The 20,005-nt window shown below is 50.3% G+C and overlaps 2 protein-coding genes across 3 annotated transcripts in view; one reads left to right on the plus strand and one right to left on the minus strand.

Annotated features, from left to right (window-relative positions):
* TMED8 (transmembrane p24 trafficking protein family member 8) overlaps window positions 1–444 on the plus strand; it is a 36,447-nt gene extending 36,003 nt beyond the window's left edge. The window contains exon 7 of the mRNA XM_066341541.1: window positions 331–444. The gene's annotated coding sequence lies outside the window, so the exon portion shown is untranslated. The remainder of the gene's footprint in view (window positions 1–330) is intronic.
* GSTZ1 (glutathione S-transferase zeta 1) lies at window positions 1–19,914 on the minus strand. 2 transcript variants are annotated; one of them, XM_066341543.1, is made up of 10 exons: window positions 19,777–19,912; window positions 16,256–16,344; window positions 15,926–15,977; window positions 14,257–14,324; window positions 13,659–13,739; window positions 13,174–13,299; window positions 12,012–12,090; window positions 11,191–11,243; window positions 10,391–10,440; window positions 1–9,656 (listed from the first exon to the last, which is right to left on the minus strand). In XM_066341543.1, exons 2-10 carry the CDS (start codon window positions 16,271–16,273, stop codon window positions 9,530–9,532), a joined length of 654 nt encoding a protein of 217 aa, XP_066197640.1. In that variant the 5' UTR covers window positions 16,274–16,344; window positions 19,777–19,912; the 3' UTR covers window positions 1–9,529. The 2 variants fall into 2 exon arrangements, with proteins under 2 accessions (XP_066197640.1, XP_066197641.1); XM_066341544.1 differs by lacking the exon at window positions 16,256–16,344 and having other exon boundaries at window positions 19,777–19,914.
* Between the last annotated feature and the right edge of the window lie 91 nt (window positions 19,915–20,005).

The raw sequence follows: 20,005 nt of genomic DNA on the forward strand, positions 1-20,005 counted from the left end.
AGAGTCAGAGAGAGGGATAGATAGGGACAGACAGACAGGAACGGAGAGAGATGAGAAGCATCAATCATTAGTTTTTCATTGGGACACCTTAGTTGTTCATTGATTGCTTTCTCACATGTGCCTTGACCGTGGGGCTACAGCAGACCGAGTAACCCCTTGGTCGAGCCAGGGACCTTGGGTCCAAGCTGGTGAGCTTCTGCTCAAACCAGATTAGTCGGCGCTCAAGCTGGCGACCTCGGGGTCTCGAACCTGGGTCCTCTGCATCCCAGTCCGACACTCTATCCACTGCGCCACTGCCTGGTCAGGCTGAATTGATGTGTTTTTGATGAGCCTTCCCAGTTTCTGTTTGGAAGAATTAGGAGAAACCCATACCCATACTGTAATCTTATATTTATTTTTTAAGAACACTTTTCTGCTAAAGATTGCCTTTTAACACGAAAGTATCTGGTTCTAAGGTACACTGTTGAGTGACCCTAATATTTACATAAAAGACTTGTTTTAGAGGCAACAGTGTGAGTGAAACAGTTTTGTACAGCTTTTTAAATTGATAGTAAGGAATGAGAATAAAATGGGAAGAGAGAAAAGCTACTGAACATACCTTGGAATTCTGTTCATATCCTGGTTTTGATGAATTCTTTAGTTTGCGTTTCATTAGTTTGAATTGTTTCAGCCAGAAGCCTCACTGGTTCTCATTGTTCTTGTTCTCGAAATCCCAAACCCACTTTGCTGTCTTTTCCAACATATTGGATTGAGAAATATTTTTTTAACTAGGTCTCCCATGCTAAGTGTAATCCTGGCCTGAGGATTGGTTTCATCTCTGTATTCTCTGGGATTTACAAGTCCAGTGCCATGAAAAAAGATGGTGAGTTTAGAAAGAAGCTAGGCGGAGTTCCAGCTGTGTCACTGTAGCTCCAGTTGGCTTTGATTATGGCTAAGAAAGGGATGAAATAAGTTTTGACCAAGCTGTAGTGCTGTAGGCTGACCTCCTGTGAGGTGGAGGACTCACCATCTTTAATGACACAGTAGTAAACGGAACAAACCAAATAGACACAGTTTGTACTCCCTGTTAGAACTTCTATTTAGATTTTTCTCCTGGGTCTCAAAGATCTACATGACACTCCTACGTAGATAAGAGTCTTAACCAGTCTCTTTCCACCTGGCCAAAAGCATAGAACTCCTGAATCTACTAGAAGAAGCAAGAGCACCATCTCTCTAGCATCTCAGTGGTTGAAAGGAGTTGGATAGTGAGTTTCTGTCTGAAGGAAGGTGATTTCATTTTTGTTGTAGTGAGGGGTAGCTTGTTAAGGAATTTATGCTCTTTAGAGAGCAGCTCATTCTATTCATTGTGTTTGTGCTCAGGGAGCCATGATACATGGTTCTTTGGGTAGTAAGTGGAGAACGGTTTTCTGAAACCAATCACAAGCTGGTATTTTCCAGCAAATCCAGTGTGTGGTGAGTATCCACATGGCCAAAGTTCAGTCTTCTCGCACATGGGGTCGCATCCCTGAACTCTCATTTCCACACAGCTGAGAGACAAAGAGAGGGATTAGCTTCCTCCCATTTCTTTCTGATGTGTTGATTATTTCTGGTATTCAACACTGGCAGCGTAATATCCAAGACCTCAGTTTACCTGATTAGCCAGAATTAAATAATAATAATAATAATAAAGTTGAGTAGATAAAGCAATCAGTCATGGTTGGAGTAGGGCTTTCTTTGTTCTTTAAGCCAGAAGCCTCACTGGAAGGAGGAATTATGACTTCCGGTCCCATATTGGGATAGCTGAGTAACTCATGTTTGCCTGTGCAGTCGGAGCTCTTGTTAACCTTACCCAGTGAGTGAAGAGGATATGACAGTGCTGTACTGAAGGACAATAAATTAATTGAGTTGGCTAATAAACAGAGCAAGCCCTCCATCTGTGGGAACTGTTGTGTTACTGGCTGTAAGTGTACTATCAGCATGTGCTTGCAGCTCCTCGGTGTTCTCAGTCTGACTCGAGGGCCCCTGAAGGAGCCAGTCTCCTATGGGCAGTGACTTGGGCATTCTGCAAAGGAGAACCTGCTGGGAGTTGGTCCCTGGTGTCCTCTTTTCTGGGAATAGGGGAGGCCCTTGGGCAAGAACCTCTTTGGCTGTTGGTACCTGGTTATGGTCAGTATCACTTCTTTGCTCTAAGCAGCGTAGCACCTGTGGACACTTCTTAGCCATCACCCTAGTTATGTATGTAATGAGGTTAGGGCAAGATTTGGGACCCAAAGGGTGAGAAAAACTTTGCTGTGGAGCCAGATTTCAGAAATCACTGCTCCCTCTGGAGTGCCCCATTGTCCCTGCCTGAGCCCTTCCTGTCGGGATCTCTGGTCACTAAGCTAAGAAAACCCAATTAATTGCCTAAAGCCTTGAGAGTGGGATTCATTTATGAAGTCATTCTCACAAAAACTAAGTGCAAAGACGTGACTCTGGCTTTGAAATTATGTATCGTCCTAGGTACCGATTTGAATTTAGGATTTCTATTATATATACTTTGATTTCTCTTAGGCCCCAGGCATGTGGACCAAAGTTAATTTCATGGCTCTTCTTCACTCTAAGAGAGGAAAAGGTCCCCAGTAATCAAGAGATGTGGACTTTTTAAAAAATTAAATTCCATAGTTTTATGTTGCTTTAAAGAAGTAGGTTCGGCTTATCTAGGGGTTAAATGTTATATGTGAAATGATTTGTAGGGGACCAAGTATATTTACTAAGAGTTCTGATACAGGGTCATGAACAAGTCTAAAGTTTTGGCTTGAAATATTATAGTATATGGGGTTACAGAGGAACCCTTTGCTGACTGTCACTTTAAGGAGCCCTTCCTGAACACTCATCCTCACTGGGGTTTGAATGCCTTGTCTGTGATGTTCCTTGTGATCTGTTGTTATTGTTGGTTTTTAGGTTCAGACGAGAATCATCTGGAAAACATTATCTTAATTCCTTATCTTACATCCTAAACAGTTCACTAACTAAGAAATTATATATTAAAGCTCCACCAACATCCCTTTTTGAGATTATTGTCACATAATTGAATTTTTTTTTTTTTTATTGCTTGAGAAAGTTGACTTATTTCCAGTTAGCCATGTTCAAGAGCATGTAAAGTCTGGAGAAAGCAATCCTGTAACCCATGACTGGTGTACCCATGTTCGCTTAATAATGGGAAGTGTTTTGAAATTTCTAGAAGAAAGCTGCTTTGTAATTAAAGTGATGGGTTCCGAGAAAGCCAGACTCTGGGTAAGGGTAATGGGAGTAGAGGAAGGGGCTTGATTTCTTAAACTACGTTATGCCGGTTAGCTTATTTCTGAAAGGCCTGCTTTAGTGCCGTGCACTGAGCTCTGTCAATTGAAAGATGATTATGCTCTCTTGGTAAATATTTAAGCAATTGGCAACCACAAAGGCATTCTTTCTTCATGTTCTATGTCATAGAACAAAATCATCACTGATGCTGACATTACAAAAAGAAGTCTGAAAGGGAAACTGTCTTTTATTTGAAATACAAAAGTATCTCAGCCAATCCTTTATTGCTGTCAACTTGTTTTACATGCCTCCCACCCATCACGGGAAGTGCTGTCAGCGTCTCTCCTGTGATTTCTAAGTTAAGCGCTCTGTACCAAATTGTTATTTAGTCATTATGTCCTGCTGAGTGGTTTTTCCTTTAAAATACCATATCTTACCACCCTGTGGCGCTGAATGTGTCGTTGTGATACACAGATGATCCTGAGCTACGGTTTCTTAAGTAGCTTAGTTCTTGTGTTTTTATATTATATAACAGTTTTGTGATGCTTTTGTGCATTCTGTCTTCTCTTCCAAGTTTTGAAATCTGTCATAAATAAACTTTTTCACTATGCACCTGAAACATTTCAGTTACATTTTAATAAACCTGATTTATATTAAAAAATTTCTTTTTGAGAGAGAGATGCTTCAACTCTTTGTTCCACTTAGTTGTGCAGCCATTGATTCCTTCTCATATGTGCCCTGACTGGGGCTTGAACCCGGGGTTTAGCTGGCAACCCTGAGGTCGAACTGGTGACTGCAGTGCTCTGGGATGACACTCTATCCACTGCACCACCGGCTAGGGCACAGATGACATTAATCTCTCCTCTGCATCTTAAAAGGAAAGGTATTCTATTAGTTTAATCTATTGAGGTTATAAAAATTAAGAAAATTGACAATTCAGAAAAAATTGAGAATGAGGTTAATGATAGCTCTCTCATCTACATTTAAATTCATGGCACTGTATTATGAACTGGGAGCTGGTTTGGGCTGAAGAGTGAAAAATCGAGTTCAGAGTAATGGTTACTAAATAGAACATTACTGAGTTTTGTCAGTATTTGGTCCCCAGTGATGTTCATTTTCCAGTGTATTTACTTACTCTGTTCAGATTTGGAACCAGTACTTTGGACATCAGGGTAATCATGAACTCAGCCTGGGTGATACTAGCCTATTTTCATTTACAAAAAATGAAACCATAAGATATCTTTGACATCTTTTATAATGCTGCCTCTGCACATCCCTGGAGTCTATTTCAGAATGAGAAAGACTCACATCTGAGCAGGGAGAGGTGCCATTTAAATATTTTCTTCAGTGACATCTGTGGTTCTAAGGGGAGTCTGTTAGATCTGTCTCTGCTTTCTTTTGCAACATATATTAGAGGCTGTTGTATAAAGGAGGAAGAGGTCTGAAATAATTGTGAGTTAAATGATGTAATCTCACCAAACTGTACCACAACCAATAATGAAAAGCCCAGGTAAACTGTATGTAGGCAGGGTCCTTGAATGAGTAATGTTTGGGTATGCTGGGTATGTCACAACATACTGAAGATTACTTACTAATTTTTAATGTCACGCATATCACTGACCCTGACACAAGGTTATATAAGGCAGCTCACACTCTGCAGCTCTTGACATTCAGCCCGGAGTTCTTTAACCCATGAGGTTCTAGCTAAGCTCAGCAGCCATCTTAGCTCAGGTATTCTCCCAAAGTGGAAGAATGCCTGCTATGACCTTGGAATCAAGAATTAAATAAGTTGTGTTTAAAGTTAGTAGGAGCCAATAAAATGAATACTTATGAATATGTGTATTCACCTGTTCGTCCAATCAGTTTCCTATTTTCCTTAATGGGTATGTAAAATTGCTTTGTAACAAAATCCTGTATTTCTTTGCTCTGTTCTCAAGTCCTTCCTGCTTTTATCCTTCCAAAGTATTTGCCAGAACTTAACTATTTCCATCTAATTACCAGTATTAGGCCACTCCAACATGTGTTCTTCATCCAGTATGGCCACTCGCATGCGGGAAGACCAATTCATGTCTCCCTGTGGCCCTAGTGTACCGGGAAGAGGTGCCTGCTGACTGTTCATCACAGATCTAACAACTGACGCAGAAATGAAGAAGGACTTGACTTTTACCACCCACTCAGCCTTTGGGAAGAAGCCCCTACTGGAAAATATCCCCTAAGTAGGTGATGGTTTTGGATTGAGAGACACATCAACCTCTGAAAATAAGAATTTACTTGCAAACTGGAAAGAGTCGCAGAGAAGGTCATCTTCAAAGCCCTTTATAGAGGCTTAATTATTGGCAAGCCTTGGAGCCATCTGGTCTGACCTCTAGAGAAAAGTCTATGCACTTGGGGAAATACTATTTGCTCCTTCATGACCTTCTAGAGCCCTGACAGACAGACAGACAGACATCCAGGGAGGTGACCCACGGTTGCACAGGAAGGACATCTTTCTTTTAACGAATAATTATGGAGTAAGGCTAGTCACCTTGCTTGTACTTGGGGAACAGAGGTAAGATGGGAGTGCAGCTCTAGGGGAGCTTAGGGGAACTCTGCCCTCCTGCAGGGAAGATACACTCCCTAAAGCACAGCTAAATTCTCAGAATAGAAGAGAGGGTTCTCCTCTCTCCCACGCAGGCAGCCCCAGGTCCCTGGAGGATGGTTCCCTAAGGGGAGGGGCTGAAGCTTGCAAAATCTCAGGTCTCCAGCCAAACAGCAAACCGTGTTGATGACGACTCCATGGAGGCCCCAGGTCTGGGGATACATGACAGTCTCACTTTGATTCAAAACTGCAGGCCCAGAAACCAGACAGACTGCCCTCCATTCCCATTAGCAGTGTTTACTCTGAGGCCACAACCTGACTCATCCCACTGGCCCTCTCCTTCCCCCAACACACACTTTTCCCTCCTTCAGTTGACCCTGAGCTGGTGGCTCTCCTGGGCCTGCCAATTCCGTGTCCCCAGTTTTCCTCACAGCCCGGTCCCTGAAACCCACAGGAGACATTGGAAAAGTTGTTGCAGGCCCTTGAGAGCTGAGTTGGTCCTGGGTTGGTTCTGTCTTTGGTTCTAGGTGAAGAAGGCAGTAAGGATGGTCCCAGCCCTGGCCTTGAGACCAGCTTGTGTTGCTACAGGAGATGTGCTATTTTCCTCCTAAAGCCAGTGCAGCCAAGAACTAGAAAGGTTTGGTCAGTCCTTTCTCTGGGTGGCACAAGTAATTGGCATGGGAGTGCTTGCGAGAACCCCACACTTCCCAGACGAGTCACCTGAAAGGAGCCTAGAGTAAATTACTTTGGCTTAGATGTCTTTCTGTTTGTGGAGAAGGACAAGTCTGTCTGGGTTTGGGGGAAACCAATGAGAAAGGAGGGCCTCAGAAATGTCACGGACTCCAAGGATCTCTGCTGAGCCCAGAGGAAAAGCCACAGCATTTGTTCTCCCCACATGCCCAGGGCAGATGTTCACGTTTCATTCGACACACAACAGGAAACTCCTGAACTGGGGGAACCATGGGGGAAGTATGTAAAATGAGTTTTGTGCATTTGGTGAGGGATGGTTTTTAAGTGTTTGATAATAGAGACTCTATGGCCTCTCTCTCCCTGATTTAGATTTCCTTGAAATCCATTGAGCTTGTGCGATCAATTTTAGGATGGCTAATGGAGTGCCAGGTTAAACAGGTTAATATTTTGATACTGTCAGGGAAGAGACTTGAGTTAAAAATATGACAATTCTTAGAAGTCATCTTGGATCAGATAAGCAGATATGCAATAATGAGTGGTAAAGTTAAAGCCAGCTGATTAAATTTCAAGAAGTAGAGGGGGCCCAGGCTGGTTGGCTGAGTGGTAGCATGTAGGCCTGGTGTGCAGATGTCTTGGGTTTGATTCAGGGCACACAGGAGAAGTGACCATGTGCTTCTCCACCCTGCCCCGCCCCTCCTGCCTGTCCTGCAGCCATGGCACCATTGGTTTGAGCACATTGGCCCCAGGCACTAAGGATGGCTCTGTGGAGCCTCCTCTTCAGGTGCTAAAAATAGCTCGGTCGCGAGCATGGCCCCAGATAGGCAGAGCATGATCCCAGAGGGGGATTGCTGGGTGGGTCCCGGTTGGGGCGCATGTGAGTCTGTCTCTCTACCTCCCTTAGTCTCACTTGGGAAAGAAATAGAGGTCTGGAAGCTCAGTGTGAGTAGGGGCCATGTCTGCCATACTCCCGGCCAGACACCCACAGAGCCCAGCTCCCAGCTGTGGGGGTGACCTGGGAGGGCTCACTGTGGGCTACTGGACTGGATAGAGGGAAGTGGTAAGTCCACTGCCAGCTGGAGGAGGAGTGATGCGAGATTGTTTTCTTCTAGGAAAAATCCTAGATTATACCTAGTTCTCTCTAGTCATTCAGGGCAGGGGGAGTGGTCTCACGGTGTCTTGTTTGTTCCCCTTGACCTAGATGTGGATTCTATTTCCCTCACTTCCCAGAAGTCTCTTGGGCTTCTCTGTTACCGGAGATGAGGCTGGGAGGAGGAAGGGGTGGGGGAACCTTGTTACCTCAGCAGAGCTGAAAACTGGTTCATATCATTTGGGCTCCCAAAGGCCTGGTGGTGAAAGGCAGAGCCAGCTGCCTCCTTAATCCCAGGCAAGTGGCAGCAGCGCCCCATCTGGCCAGGCTAGCCCCTGAGGCTGGCCGGCTGCTGCTTGCTGGTCCCTTGTCCCTCCAGGGCCGGGGAGGCACCCTGCTGTGGGAGTTGCAGGAACACAGCCTGAGTGTGGGGCTGCCTCTTTCCTCGAGTTCATTCTGTCTAGGATCCACAGGAGTTTTCTATTTCAAATGCTCAAAGCAGGTGATGACTCCTGATAAACAGGCTAAGATTAGTCTCTTGTCTCACATAAAGGTTTCTTGGAGAGAGCCGTATCCAGCCAGGCAAGTCCAGAGTAGCCTGAGAAAAGGGCCCGGATGGCAGCAGAGTAGAACAGGAAGTACCACTGTGTCTCCCTTGTCATCGCAGTGTCTTAGCTACTTTCCTCTTATGCTCTCTGACTCGACCAGGACAAGCGTACCCCGAAAATGAGAGTGGCCCATTTTGGTCATTCTAGAGCCTAGAGCCCAGGTCATCTAAGAGAGAAGGAGAGGCCACGGAGGAGCCCAGAAGGGGAGAACTAGATTCCCAGGGTTAGGGCTAATGAAAAGGGACTCATGGCAGAGAAAGGTGGCTTCTGTTTGAACCAGACATATATATCTTAGTTCCCTGTTGAAACCTTAGCCATTCAGCAGAAATGCAATCTCAGGTGTGGGACATAAAGGTCATCGTGTTTCACTCCCATAAGGGACCCCAGTCTCCCTACAATATCTATGCCAAGTGGTGATCCTGGTTCCAGCTGAATGTTGCCAGGCATGGGAGCCAAAGGTAAACTGGTTGGCCTCCTGAGCTAGCCTGGTCAGTAGCTGTTCACAGTGCCCACGGAGGAGGCTGCCTCCAGCGTCCGGACAATTCATTCAGGACTGGATTTATCCTCAGTGCCTAATCCTGGGACTGGTCCAGAGAAGGCTGCCTCTGCAGATGAGGGGCTGGGTCGAAGGGCCAACCCCACTGTCAGTGCTTAACAAGGGACTCATTCCTAGCCCTGGTAACAGATGGTCACAAATGCTTTCTTTCCTGCTTTTTGTATCTGGTCTCTTCTGGATCTTGTCTGATTCTCTCAGGCAATCTTTTGGGTTTAGGTCCCAGGGGCCAGGCCTACCAGTGTGGGAAAGGGGCTGGCTGGCTTCCTCACCTGGGTCAGACACAGAGGAATCCCAGCTAGAAGGAAGGTTCACCTTCTGGACCTGCCTTAACTGAAAACTGAACACCTCAGCCTTATCTTAGCCACCTGGAGGCCTGGGCTTCAGTTTATCGAATTGCAGTGTGGGCATTCTTTGGAGTCAGGCACGAGGGTGGGGGTGGGGGGGCACACAGACCTCCTTACGGTTATGGAAAGCTTGCCAGGCATTTTAGTCCGCATTCTCACTTCACCTTAATGACTGCACCGTGACAGAGGTTACAGGTAATGTTCTTGTCCCTTCCCTTCCGGCATCCTCCCACCCAACCCTGATCACATTTGACAGCTGAGGGGACAAAGGCAGAAAGAGGCAGGTCCAGGGCTACAGTTCACGGGCTAGGAGTGCAAGTTTCCTGCTACTCCAGTGAGGGCTTGCTCATTTCCAGGCCCGTTCAGCCCACCCAGCTTCGGCTCCTGCACCGGTGGGGCATGGTTTGAGAGCTAGGCCCTCAGCTCCGGGGGGGTGTCTGGCTGCCGGCAGGGGTGAGACACTTGGAAGGCCTCCAAGGCCAGCAGTGACTTGTTGATGCGGCTGATGGTAGGGTAGGGAGTGAGATCCACCTTGAACCTGTGGCAGAGAAACACCCCCCTCAGCCAGGGTCTGCGGGGAACAGGGAGACTGCCCTGCGGGCCAAGAGGGAAGTGCAGAGGCAGGGCTGGAGGAGGCCCCAGGGGCTGGCCAGGGAAAGGCTAGGAAGGTGGCACTGACAGGTGGGAAGTCTTCTTCACAGATAGTGCTCTGGGGAGGGTAGCTCTTGTGAAGTATCAGCTGATGTCTCTGCTGCCTACTGTTTCTATTCCAAGCACTGGCTGTTGAGAACCTACTATGTGTAAGACACAGTGCTAGGCCTTTACGTATACAGATGATCTCTCCACCCATGTTATAAGCTCCCTGGGGGCAGAGGTTGTGCCATACATTTCCATATCCCTAAGGGACCCTAATACAGTGCCTTCCATGGAGAGGTTCTCATTCATGCTTACTGAAGGGCTGATGGAGGAAAGCAGAGGTAGAGCCCGCTGCAGGGCACAGACACACCATGTCTGGATAGCGGGCCCTTAAGTGGTTCCTTCTAGGGGTGTCCACGAGTTGAGCCACCTGTTCTTAGGAGCAGGGGCTATGCAAGACCACCTGGGCTGCAGGTGAGCACGGTAGAGTGTCCCACTGAGTACCTCTGCCTGAATACCTGGGCCAATCAGGGGGAGTCTCTGCATGAGATTGGGGGGGGCTGACTGTGGGAGGAGGCTGGGTGTTTTGAAGGGAGGAGCCAGGGGAAGAGGGAGGGTGGCAGAGTTCTCTTTTACCTTTCAGCATTTGCCACCTGAGGCACTAAGCAGAGGTCAGCCATGGACACCTGAAAGACAGTTGGGTGTGTCTGCATCAGGGTGTGCTCTCAGACTCACAGGCTGGGCCGGGTGTGTCTACTGGTGACAGTACTAGGGCGCCAGTCCCTGACGGTCCCATTTGCTTCTGGCTCTTTCATCCATCCCCACGGCCCCAGCGCCCTCATCTTCCCTGGGCCTGTCTCCGGAGCTGAGGGCTTCTCCCAGGGCATGTTCCCGTTGCCCTGACAACCAACTCTGTGGGCAGCCAGAGGAGGTTTGACTGCCGCAGTGGTCACCGTGCTTGTTCAGAAAAGCCATCCTGGGCCCTTAATGAGGGCTCCCAGAGGGAGGGGATGGCTCAGGCTGGGGTTGTGGGCCCTGGAACCGAATTATCACAGGGCCAGGGCCTTAGCCTGTGGGAGTCAATGGTACCTAAGCCCTAGCATCTCAGAAGTGGGAGGGAAAGGAGCAGTCTAGTCTCATCCCTCATCTGATGCCTAAACTGCCTCCTCATCTCAGAGATGAGTCTTCAGCTTGAATACCTCCAGGAATAAGATGCACTTCCTGTTGAGGCAGCGGACTAGGAACAAGCAAAGGAGCTCCCCATGAGCTGCCTCCGCTTGGCCCAGGGAGGATGACCTTGGTCCCCCCCCCCCATGCCTTCTCGGGAAGCTCGCTGGACGGAGCCTGCCCTGGGGTGGAGGGAGATGGCCGAGTGGAAGTGGGAGAGGGTCAGCAGGAGGCAGGAGGCCGCTGTGGGCAGGACTGGGAGGGCTTACCTCGTCTCCCACACAGTACTTCCCCGCTGTGCCCTGCAGGATTTGCTCCAAAGCTGTGGGGAGACCACAGAATAATCTTACTCTGGGAGATAAGCCTTTCTGGGCCTCGGCCTCCATAGTTCTGAAATGGGCGGCTGAGTGACAGGCTGGGGCAGGTGTGCCGCAGGGACATGGATGGCAGCTCAAAGAGGGTGAGCTGATAGGCACAAGGGGGCGAGATGATGTTTTCTCAGGCTTCTCAAGTCCAGCGGCCATTCCCAGAGGGGACAAGACCTGCCACTGGCCAAGGCAGCAGTTCTTCCCAGGTCTGGATGCTGCCCAGCCCACTACCTCCGCAGCCCTGCCCCCACCCTTGGCTTTGTCAAGACCAGGGGTAGTCAACCGTTTTAGACCTGCCGCCCACTTCTGTATCTCTGTTAGTAGTAAAATTTTCTAACCGCCCACTGGTTCCACAGTAATGGTGATTTATAAAGTAGGGAAGTAACTTTATAAAATTTATAAAGCAGAGTTGCAGCAAGTTAAAGCATATAATAATAATTACTTACGAAGTACTTTATGTTGGATTTTCGCTAAGTTTGGCAGAATAAATCTTTATAAAAGAACTTACTCTAGTTAAATCTATCTTTTTATTTATACTTTGGTTGCTCTGCTACCACCCACCATGAAAGCTGGAATGCCCACTAGTGGGCGATAGGGACCAGGTTGACTACCACTGCTCAAGACCAAAAAGCCTGGAGAGCTATTTCCAATACTCGGGGCCATGGGCACAGGGTGATTTCTGAGAGGTCACCTTGGGGAAGCTTGCAGGAGTAAAGACTCACCATTAAAACCAGAATTGATGGCCTTCTGGGCCCAAGTCAGCTGGTTCTCCTGTCCCACTTGCTTCAGGACAGACAGGTTCTGTGCAGCTCAAGGGAAATCTGTGATTGGCTTTGGGAGCCCTGGGACTGCTCAGCCAAGCCCTCAGGGAAGCTCGGTTCCCAGTGCCCTGGCTATTCCCCGTCCTCCCCTGACTCCCCAGGCCCCAGGAGCCCTTTCCTCCCCTCAGGGCCCTGAGCTTAAAGGGAGCCGGCTACCCTCTCAGGCTGCCCCAGGGCCCTGCAGTCTGGCAGCCTGCCCACTCTCTGGCAGAGATGTGCAAGGGGAGCCCTGGGACACTGCCATGCTGTGACGAGTGTGGCCATAACCTGGGGCCGTCTCCCTTGCATCCCTTCCCCCTTACAAAGTGGCTGTGAGGAGTGGGAGTGCGATTGGAGGGGACGGGGACGGGGACGGGGACGGGGGAAGGCACATAGGATTAGCTTTCTGGAGAGCTGGACCCTGGTTCTATCCTTGCACCCATGGAGCCACTGCACTTCTGCCTTTGGTGTCCTCATCAATAAAGTGAGGATGACTGTCTTCTACAACCTCCTTTGTTACAGAAAAAAAAGGACATGGGGTGGCAGGACACAGGCACATGGCCAGCCCACTGGTCATGGGCTCTGGTCCTTGCTCCGCCAAACTTAGCTGAGTGATTGCAAAGTCACAAAATCACTACCTTTCTAGGACTATTTCCTCATTTGCAAAGTCAGGGGTTAGCACAGATGAATTGTTTTATTACTTTTTTTTTTTAAATCAACGATAACTTTATAAAAAATAAAAATCTTATGGGAATCGTAATCTATGATACAGAACAGATGAAAGAGAGGCTGCGCTGGTTAACGGGGGAAGGCCTGCACCTGGGCAGCTCAGCCCCTCCCCACCTCCAGCACCTCTGGATACATCTGGAAACCCAGGACTTCTGCCAGTGTGCTTGGGGACCCAGCGGAGTGGATGATTTCTGGGATCCCTCCCCTTTCCCCCACCCGGTCCCACCCCATGGTCTAGGTCTAAGTTCTTGAGAATCCCTCCCTATCTTGCTGCCACCCTCAAACCCAAGCTGGGCACCTCACTGTGGGCTCTGCACAGTCAGCTTGCGCGCACGCAGGCGCACAAGTGCCGCACCTGCAGGGGCTGGATGCCGCCGGCGATGAGGTTGGAAATCACGCGCACGAGGGCTCTCTTCTTTGGGTCCTGAGGCAGGAGCCGTGGAGTGGGCCGAGTCTCCTCCAGGTACTCGATTATGGCCAGCTGTTCAGAGCGAGCAGTGAGGGGCCCGAGGTGAGGACCCAGGGCCCCTGGCCCAGAGGGGACAGAGCCTGCAAACCCCTCCTCCTTCTTGCCTTACTCAACTTGAACCCCGCGAAGCCAAGAGGCTCCTCAGGGGGTTGAACTCCTTTTGGACCCTCATCCTGCAGAACTTGGTTCCCCATGTGCTCGAGTCTCTCTTCACTTCCCAAAGCTACCAACCACCCTTCCTCCCACAGACCAAGATTTACTGTGCCCCGACTAAGAGCCAGGTGCCTTGGCCATACACAGGCAAGGAAGAGCTGTGAGGACCCCTCCTTCAGGGAACCACTCCCACGGGCGGCCCCAAGCCCTGCACTCACTGACTGGCCAATGGTGACACCATCGATCTTCAGGGCCGGCACCTGCTTCATGGGATTGAGTGCCTGGAATTCTTCGGAGAACTGTGGAGAGAAGGCCCGGGTGGGCTGGGTGGCCTGGCCTGAGTTAGCTAAAGCAGAAGCAGGCAAGCAGAAAGAGCCTGGGTCTGCTGCCCAACCTGACCTCCCTCCCCTGGGGAAGGCCCTGGCTCCCAGGCCCAGGGTGACCTGTGCCCTCTCCCCACCTCCAGTGGCTGCTGAGCTACAGGCTTCATCCCAAGGGCCTGGCTCTGTGCACCTTACACACTGGCCACCAAGGTACAACCAGAAGGCCCAGCATGGAGCAAGGACCCACTGGCTACCCGCCCCCCTGGGGTCAGGCATTGAGAGGCCAGGCTGTGGTATGGAGTCTGAAGCTTGGGTTCTTCCCATGACTCCTCTTGCTGCATTGCTTGCCACCTATTCCCACGGGGGGGGGGGGGGGGAGAGCCCGCAGCCTCTTCTGCCAGGGGACCTCTTGGGGGAGAAATCTGCACCCTCTGATGGATTCCACTGCAAGGCTTCACACTCCCACACTGTGGCCAGCAGGCAGCCTCCTTACCTGCTGGCCCCCGTCCTTTATGAGGTTGATGGGCACTGTTTCATAGTCGATGCTCTTCAAGGCCAGAGCTAGGAGAGACAGCAGACAGAAGAGTCAGGGGACAGCCTCTGGCTCCACTTCCCAGGGCGACATGAGGTTGTAGAGGGAGGCTTTCTCCACACTGCTAGGTAGTGAAGGCCCCGCTTGGCCCTCTCCCCTTCTCTCTGGCTTCCTTGGTCACCACCCACTCCGCTAGCCCAGGTCCATGACACTCTGGCTCTCTGGCCTGGGCACACTATAGGCTCTGGAGGGCAGCAGAGGCGAGCAGGGCCTTGTGTTGGAGACATGCGTCATTCCCTCATGAAGGCATCTAAGGGCCAAGGGAAGGGGCTCCTCAAGTGACCGTAAAGCACGTGCACGGGCAGCTGACACTTTAGAGAAGAACCACTTTGTAATCCGTTTTCACTGCTCTATCATTACTACGGACACTCTTTAGAGAAGAACCACTTTGTAACCCGTTTTCACTGCTCTCTCATTACTACGGACTACAAGCAGAGAGCATCAGGTTCTTTGGTGGTCTTAGAGCATCTGCTGCAGCCCCAGTGACCAGATTTCCTCTCCATTCCGTTTGATGATTTTCCCTGGCAAGGTAAGGGTAAAAACCCTCAGCCAACCCTAGTGTGTGAGTGTGTGCATGCATACTTCAGCATTAAAATGTGGTGATGACCAGTCTCAGGCAAGGGCAAAGAGCCAGGGGAGAGGGATGGTCTCAGGAAAGCCCAGGAGACAAGGGGCTCCCCCTCAGCACTGGTCAGCTCCGTTCTGAGGAGTGCAAGTGGCTGGGGCTAAGTGGGAGAGACCAATGTATGCCCTCATGTTGGTGTGGCTTCTGGCTCAGCCAGGCCAAAGGCTCTGGGCTCAGGGAAGGCATCTTCTTGGAGAAATGTGTCCTCCTGCTCCCCGGTGCCCTTGCCTACTAATTCCAGCAAATACCAAATACCTGTGGGATGGGAGAGGGGTCATGAGGGATAGCTTCCCAGTTAGGGACAGCTTCAGATTTCATTATATTCATTTGCTAGCTTGTGAAGCCTTCAGCAAGTAACTTCCTGTGGTTTGAAGCCTCAGTTTCCTCATCTGTACATTGGGGACAAAAATAGTACCTCCCTCCTAGGGTTGTTGAGGTTTAAATGGAATTATGGACACAAAAGCACTCAGCACATTCTTCCCCAGTATGAGCAACTAGGACTATGACCTTTGCCAAGGACTGTGTTAAAAGAGGGAGGGAAGGATTAAACTGAATGCACATGGCCAGTTCTGTTTAATTTACCAGATCAAATAAGATAAGGATTGAGGAAGGCCAGCTGTTTCCTGCCAGTTACCAAGGTCCTCTAGATTTTGTGAGCCTGCTTTAGGCATGGTTGCTAAGGAGATTTGAAGGGCAGGGTGGGAGAAGTGGCGGGCCCAAGAGGAAAAACAACCCACCCCCACTCTCCTCTCATTGGACTTCCTAAGTGGAGGTGCCATTCAGTGCTGAGGGCTCCAGGAGACCAGGGATGCCGGCTGCTGGGGGTGAGGATCTGCCTGAAGGAGCCCCCCTCTATCCCAGGCCATCATTCTCACCCAGGGCTTCCTCCGCCCTAGCCCGCCCTAGCTCACCCTGCCCAGGCTCCTGGTGGAGAGCAACTCTTACCAATTCGAACTCTCCAGGAGCAGGAGCTTCGGAAATAGGAGTAGAGGAGGGGCTGAGGAGACAGAAGAGATGTATCCTAACCGTGCTCAATAGGTTCCTGGCTCCAGAAGCCCCTGGAGAGGAGGCACCACCCCGCAGCCAGGGCATCCAAGCGAGCCCTGTTTCTTCCCATCCTGCCAGGCCTTCTTCCTCAGGCCAGACTCCGAGCAATCCGGCTCAGAGGCCTCAGGAGTCCTGCGGCGTCCCTCAGCTCCGAATTGTGCTGTCGTGCGTGCCGGAGGTCTGACAAGTCCCCCGACAGGGCAGCCAGCCTGAAAGGGCCCTCCTTACCTTGCCAGACTCAGTCATGGTGCTGTGGTGACCCTTGGCCTCCTGAGGAATGTCCCCTGTCACAGAGCAGCGGGGCAGGGGGAGGGATCCTGAAAGGGTGGATCCCATGAGCCAATGGGGAAGCTGCACCAGGCAGCCATCAGGGGAATTTTGACTCAGGACAGAGGGGCATCTCTTCCCAACCTGTGAAAAGTTTCCTATGCTCCTGGTGGAGCTAGGGTTGGTGTCCTGGGCAGACAGAGTAGACTGGTTTTGAGGTAAGCAAGTTCATGTGGTGCAGTGGGCCGGGGGCTGGCATACCGGGATCTGATCCCAATGCAGGGACCAGCTCTGCATGACTGGGGCAAATCCTTGCCTTCTCTCGTCTGCAGCTCCCTCACCAGTAAAAGGAAGACTTGCCCTAAAATGCTGGCTTAGACACATTCCTTCCAGCAGTAGCAGAAAGACCAGGAATTCTAATTCTTGATGCCTTGGTGCCCACTGCTTTCAAACCCGTCACCCACCAGTCCTCCAGGCTGTCAGCTGGTGTCATAAAAATAGCTGGGGTATATGCCCATTCACTCCAAAGCTGGGGCTGTAAGCTAGCAGCCTCGTGTTCTGTTAGGTCTACACAGTATTTAAAAAACATTTCAATCACACTTGGCTCTCTGCTTATTTGCGGGTGTCGATTCAACCAACTGCAGATTGGAAATATTCAGGAAAAAAAGTTACGTTGTTATTGACGTGTACTGTGAACCACGTAGTTAAGTCTATGACTTGCTTTGGTTGGGTCTGTACTAAGTATCGTATGTGCAGATACTTTTTTCTTGTCATTATTCCCTAAACAATACAGTAGGACAATTACTTACATAGTAGTTATGTTGTATTAGGTATATTAAGTAATTTAGAACTGATTTATGCCCCAACCGGGATCCTCCTGGAAAGCCCACTAGGGGGTGATGCTCTGCTCATTTGGGGCCCTTGCTCTGTTGCTACTGGAGTCATTTTTTTTTTTAGCGCCAGCGGCTAAGGCCATGAAGCCATCCTCAGCGCCTGGGGCCAACTCGCTCCAATTGAGCCATGGCTGCAGGAGGAGAGAAGAAGAGAGAGAGAAAAAGAGAGAGAGAGAGAAGTGAGAAGGGGAGGGGTAGAGAAACACATGGGCACTTCTCCTGTGTGCCCTGGCCAGGAATAGAATCCAGGACATCCACACACCGGGCCAATGCTCTGCCACTGAGCAACCGGCCAGGGCCTACTATGCTATTTTATATAAGGGACTTGAGCATTCTTGGATTTTAGTATTTCTGGTGGGGAGGGGTCCTGGAACCAATCCCCCATGGGTAGTGAGGGATGTTTGTAGTTGCCAACATTAAAAAATGAGGATGTGGCCCTGGCTGGTTGGCTCAGCGGTAGAGCGTCGGCCTGGCGTGCGGGGGACCCGGGTTCTATTCCTGGCCAGGGCACATAGGAGAAGCGCCCATTTGCTTCTCCACCCCCACCCCCTCCTTCCTCTCTGTCTCTCTCTTCCCCTCCCGCAGCCAAGGCTCCATTGGAGCAAAGATGGCCCGGGCGCTGGGGATGACTCCTTGGCCTGGGTGCCCCAGGCGCTAGAGTGGCTCTGGTCGCGGCAGAGCGATGCCCTGGAGGGGCAGAGCATCGCCCCCTGATGGGCAGAGCATCGCCCCTGGTGAGTGTGCCGGGTGGATCCCAGTTGGGCGCATGCGGGAGTCTGTCTTGACTGTCTCTCCCCGTTTCCAGCTTCAGAAAAATACAAAAAATATATATATATATATATTTATTAAGAAAGGTTTGGGAGGATTGTGTGCATATACAAATCCTGCTGTTTTTTAAGAAATCTGGAAACAGTGGACTTGGCTTCCTGAGCAGCAATTGATTGCAGCCAATTAATAGCACACTTAAGTCAGGGGATACCCTCTCTTATCTGCCGTGGCCCCCGCGTGGCCAACTTCTTTTTTGGTGTGTCCCAGCCCCTGGAGGCAGCTGAGTGTGTGACCTCTCCTCTAAAGTATAAAAAGCTCCAAGGTGCTTCCTTTGGTGCTTCTTGGGTAACCTGAACTTCAAAGCAGGATCCAGGACAGAGGTAGCAGTAATTAGTGTTCTGGCAGACACTTGAATCTGTATGGATGAAGGAGAACTCAATAGAATTTGTCTACTATCTTTCTGCCTACAGACATTTCACCCAAGTTTCCTCTCCCCTGAGTATCCCCCAGCGCAGCAAGCTGCTATCCTAACCTGCTCGCACCATTCCTGAACTACCAACTCTGTCTTATAGGTGGGCAAGGGCACAAGTGACAACTCAGGCCCTCCCAAGTTGGTTCCTGAGTCAGGAGTTCCTGTCTGTATTGAGGAACCTTTTGTGGGGAAAGTGAAGGTGGTCCCGGCACAGAGGGCAGGTGATGAACAGCAGGTGTCCTTAGAAGGGCAAGAGTTGGATGGCTACAGTTCGATGTAACATATTTGGAGGTGCATCCCTTTCTTTACCTGGCCAGGCTAGAGGGGGCTCTGGGGCCAAGACAGGGACAGCTGGTGAGGGATGGGACCACTAGAGAGTGGCAGACATCAGCTTAGAATACTTGAAGAAATGCCTTTCCTGATTACTACATGTTACACCTTTGACCTGTATGAAGGGTAACCAGTCATTGTAAATGCCACTGCCCTCTGGTTTTCCACTGATGGGTCATCAGAAGACACACTGAAGGGAAGTTTCTAGTCTTTCTTTTATTGATAATTATATAAACCACCCCGTGTTCCTTTTCACACTTATAGAGCTAAATTTTAAGCCCAAGTCAAATATCCATCTCATCATTCTCGGAGAAATTTTATTTCCAGTTCCAATATAGATTCTGACCACTCGAGCAGATTTTATTTCCAAACCGTCTCTTACACATGATTTAGAGAAGGATTCCTAAAATCCCATTTGGGAGTGGCAGGACTCTATATTATTTAAGTGATGCTGTATCCCACCAGATGGGCCTGCCACCTTCCTTTGAGCTACAATAGCGGTTCTCAAACCTGAACAAGACTCATCTGGGGCGTGTATTCAGGTAGATCCTCGGGACTGATAATAGTGGCTCTAGGGTGGGCCCAGAAACTCCTCGGGTGACTGTGAAGTGCCACTGCCTCCACTCGCCCCTGGTGATCTCTCAAAATGCAAACCACCCTGTTAGGCCATATGTTAACTGTTAGGGCCTTTCGGCCTATCAGCCGGGAAAGGAGCACGCAGGGCTATGCAGAACAGGTAAGCGAAGCGACGACATTTGTGAGCCCCTACAGAGAGGTGAGGAATCAACAGCCCGACCAGCCCAGCACGTCGCCGCGGTGGTCCCAATTCTCCCACGACCACAGATCCCAGCAAGCGGCGCGCGGGCATAGCACGAGGCCAGCGCGGCGGCGCACTGCATGCTGGGAGTCGTCGGAGCTGTGGGCGGGGCCGAGAGACTGCCTTTGATTCCTCGTCCCGCCACCGCCCAAGTTTCTCTGTGTTTGAGTAACGCCCCTCCACCGGGATGCGCGGCACAGACCTTCCCCGCTTGCATCTCGCACTTCGGGCGGCCCCTCGTCCAGGCCGGGAAACTTCGTGCCTAAGACTCGCGGACTGGTACAGGACTGAGGCTCAGTGAGACACCGACACGTCAGAACCGTGTCTTGGTAGAGCGAGGGGTGGGACCGGAATGATTTTACGGTCTCGCCTCGCTCGCCCCGCCCTGCCGCCACGCCCCCAGGCCCGGCGCTGCTGGGAACTGCAGTTCC

This window comes from Saccopteryx leptura, chromosome 6 (genome assembly GCF_036850995.1).
Source record: "Saccopteryx leptura isolate mSacLep1 chromosome 6, mSacLep1_pri_phased_curated, whole genome shotgun sequence".
Lineage (NCBI taxonomy): Eukaryota > Metazoa > Chordata > Mammalia > Chiroptera > Emballonuridae > Saccopteryx > Saccopteryx leptura.